Source organism: Marmota marmota, unplaced genomic scaffold (assembly GCF_001458135.2).
Source record: "Marmota marmota marmota unplaced genomic scaffold, marMar, whole genome shotgun sequence".
In the NCBI taxonomy this organism is placed as follows: Eukaryota; Metazoa; Chordata; class Mammalia; order Rodentia; family Sciuridae; genus Marmota; species Marmota marmota.
Window position 1 is genome coordinate 2,219,044 of NW_025999894.1, and position 1,231 is coordinate 2,220,274.

The 1,231-nt window shown below is 51.4% G+C and overlaps 1 protein-coding gene across 1 annotated transcript in view; it reads left to right on the plus strand.

The window, feature by feature from the left end:
• The first annotated feature begins 232 nt into the window (after positions 1–232).
• The window catches only part of Alkbh5 (alkB homolog 5, RNA demethylase), a 25,781-nt gene continuing 24,782 nt past the window's right edge, over positions 233–1,231 (plus strand). Inside the window, exon 1 of the mRNA XM_015503489.1 lies at positions 233–242. Within this exon, the coding sequence (XP_015358975.1) occupies positions 233–242 (10 nt within the window). The remainder of the gene's footprint in view (positions 243–1,231) is intronic.

Sequence of the window (1,231 nt, forward strand, 5' to 3'; positions counted from 1 at the left end):
ATTACCACTGATGTACATGAGGAAACTCATACGGAGGGGTGAAAAGTCACAAAGCCGTAAGTGGCTCAGAGAAAGGAGGGGCCTGGCTCAAGAGCACAGTCAAGAAGAAACAAATGGCAACTTTGGATGCGACTTCTGGGATGGGAGGAAATGTCTCAATCTAGAGAAGAGGCGATTCTCATTTGGTAGGGCTGGGATCCCTGAAGGAAATCTCTAGGAAGGCTTTCTGGGAATGGCTGGTGGTAAGCTCCCCATCAAGCAGGTGTGAAAGGCAGTTTAGAAATTCAAGGGCAGTGGGCTTCTGAAGGACCTCAACCCTCCCAGACCAACTGCCCATCATATAGGTGAGGGCTTTGCCCAGGTGTTCACATCGAATGGTTCAGGCAGGAGGGGGTCCTGAGTCCAAGCCACCTGGCCTTGCCCTTGGCCACTTTCTCAAGACCTACAGCTGTCTTCCTACCAATACCATCACTACCTGCATCCACTAGGCTGCAGGAGCCAGATTTACCCTAGGATTCCTGTCTGCCCCATTTCCCCTTTCTTTTTCTTTTCTTTCTTTCTTTTTTTTTTTTTTAATATTTATTTTAGTTTTAGGTGGACACAATACCTTCATTTTATTTTTTTAAATGTGGAGCTGAGGATCGAATCCAGCGCCTCCCGCTTGCTAGCACTTGAGCCTCAGCCCCAGCCCAGGCCCCCCCCCCCCCATTTCCCCTTTCACCTGGGCTGCTGCTGCTACTTGGAAGGGAGGGTGGCTAGGGTCCCAGCTTCCCCTTCTACAGGCCCTGCTGGCCTGGCCTTGCCAAGTAACTACACAAGCATCCCCATTTTCCAACAAGGCTGATGGGTCCCTCAGTTTATAGTTGGGAAAACTTTTGAGGCCTTGCCTCAAGATCAGCAATTCCCCTCTGCTTCTTGGATTCATTACGTGGATTCATTTCACCCTCGCGAGGTAAGTACTAACACTACCTTCATTTGTTAGACCAGAATCAGAGAAGGCTGGCAGACAGAGGTGAATCGAGTTTCCCTTAATCAAAACGAAGGACACGGGTGGAGGGAACTGACATTCCAGGTGGCCTAAACAGACTGGGCAAAGGCCAGGAGGAGGGACGGGGTATGTTTGTAGACCTGGCCGGGAAAGGGCAGGGCTGTGGCCCAGTGTGTGGAAAGAGGGCAGCGGAGGCCAGGCCGGAAGCGCCTAGCAAAGAGGCTGAACCTTATCCTGGGGAGC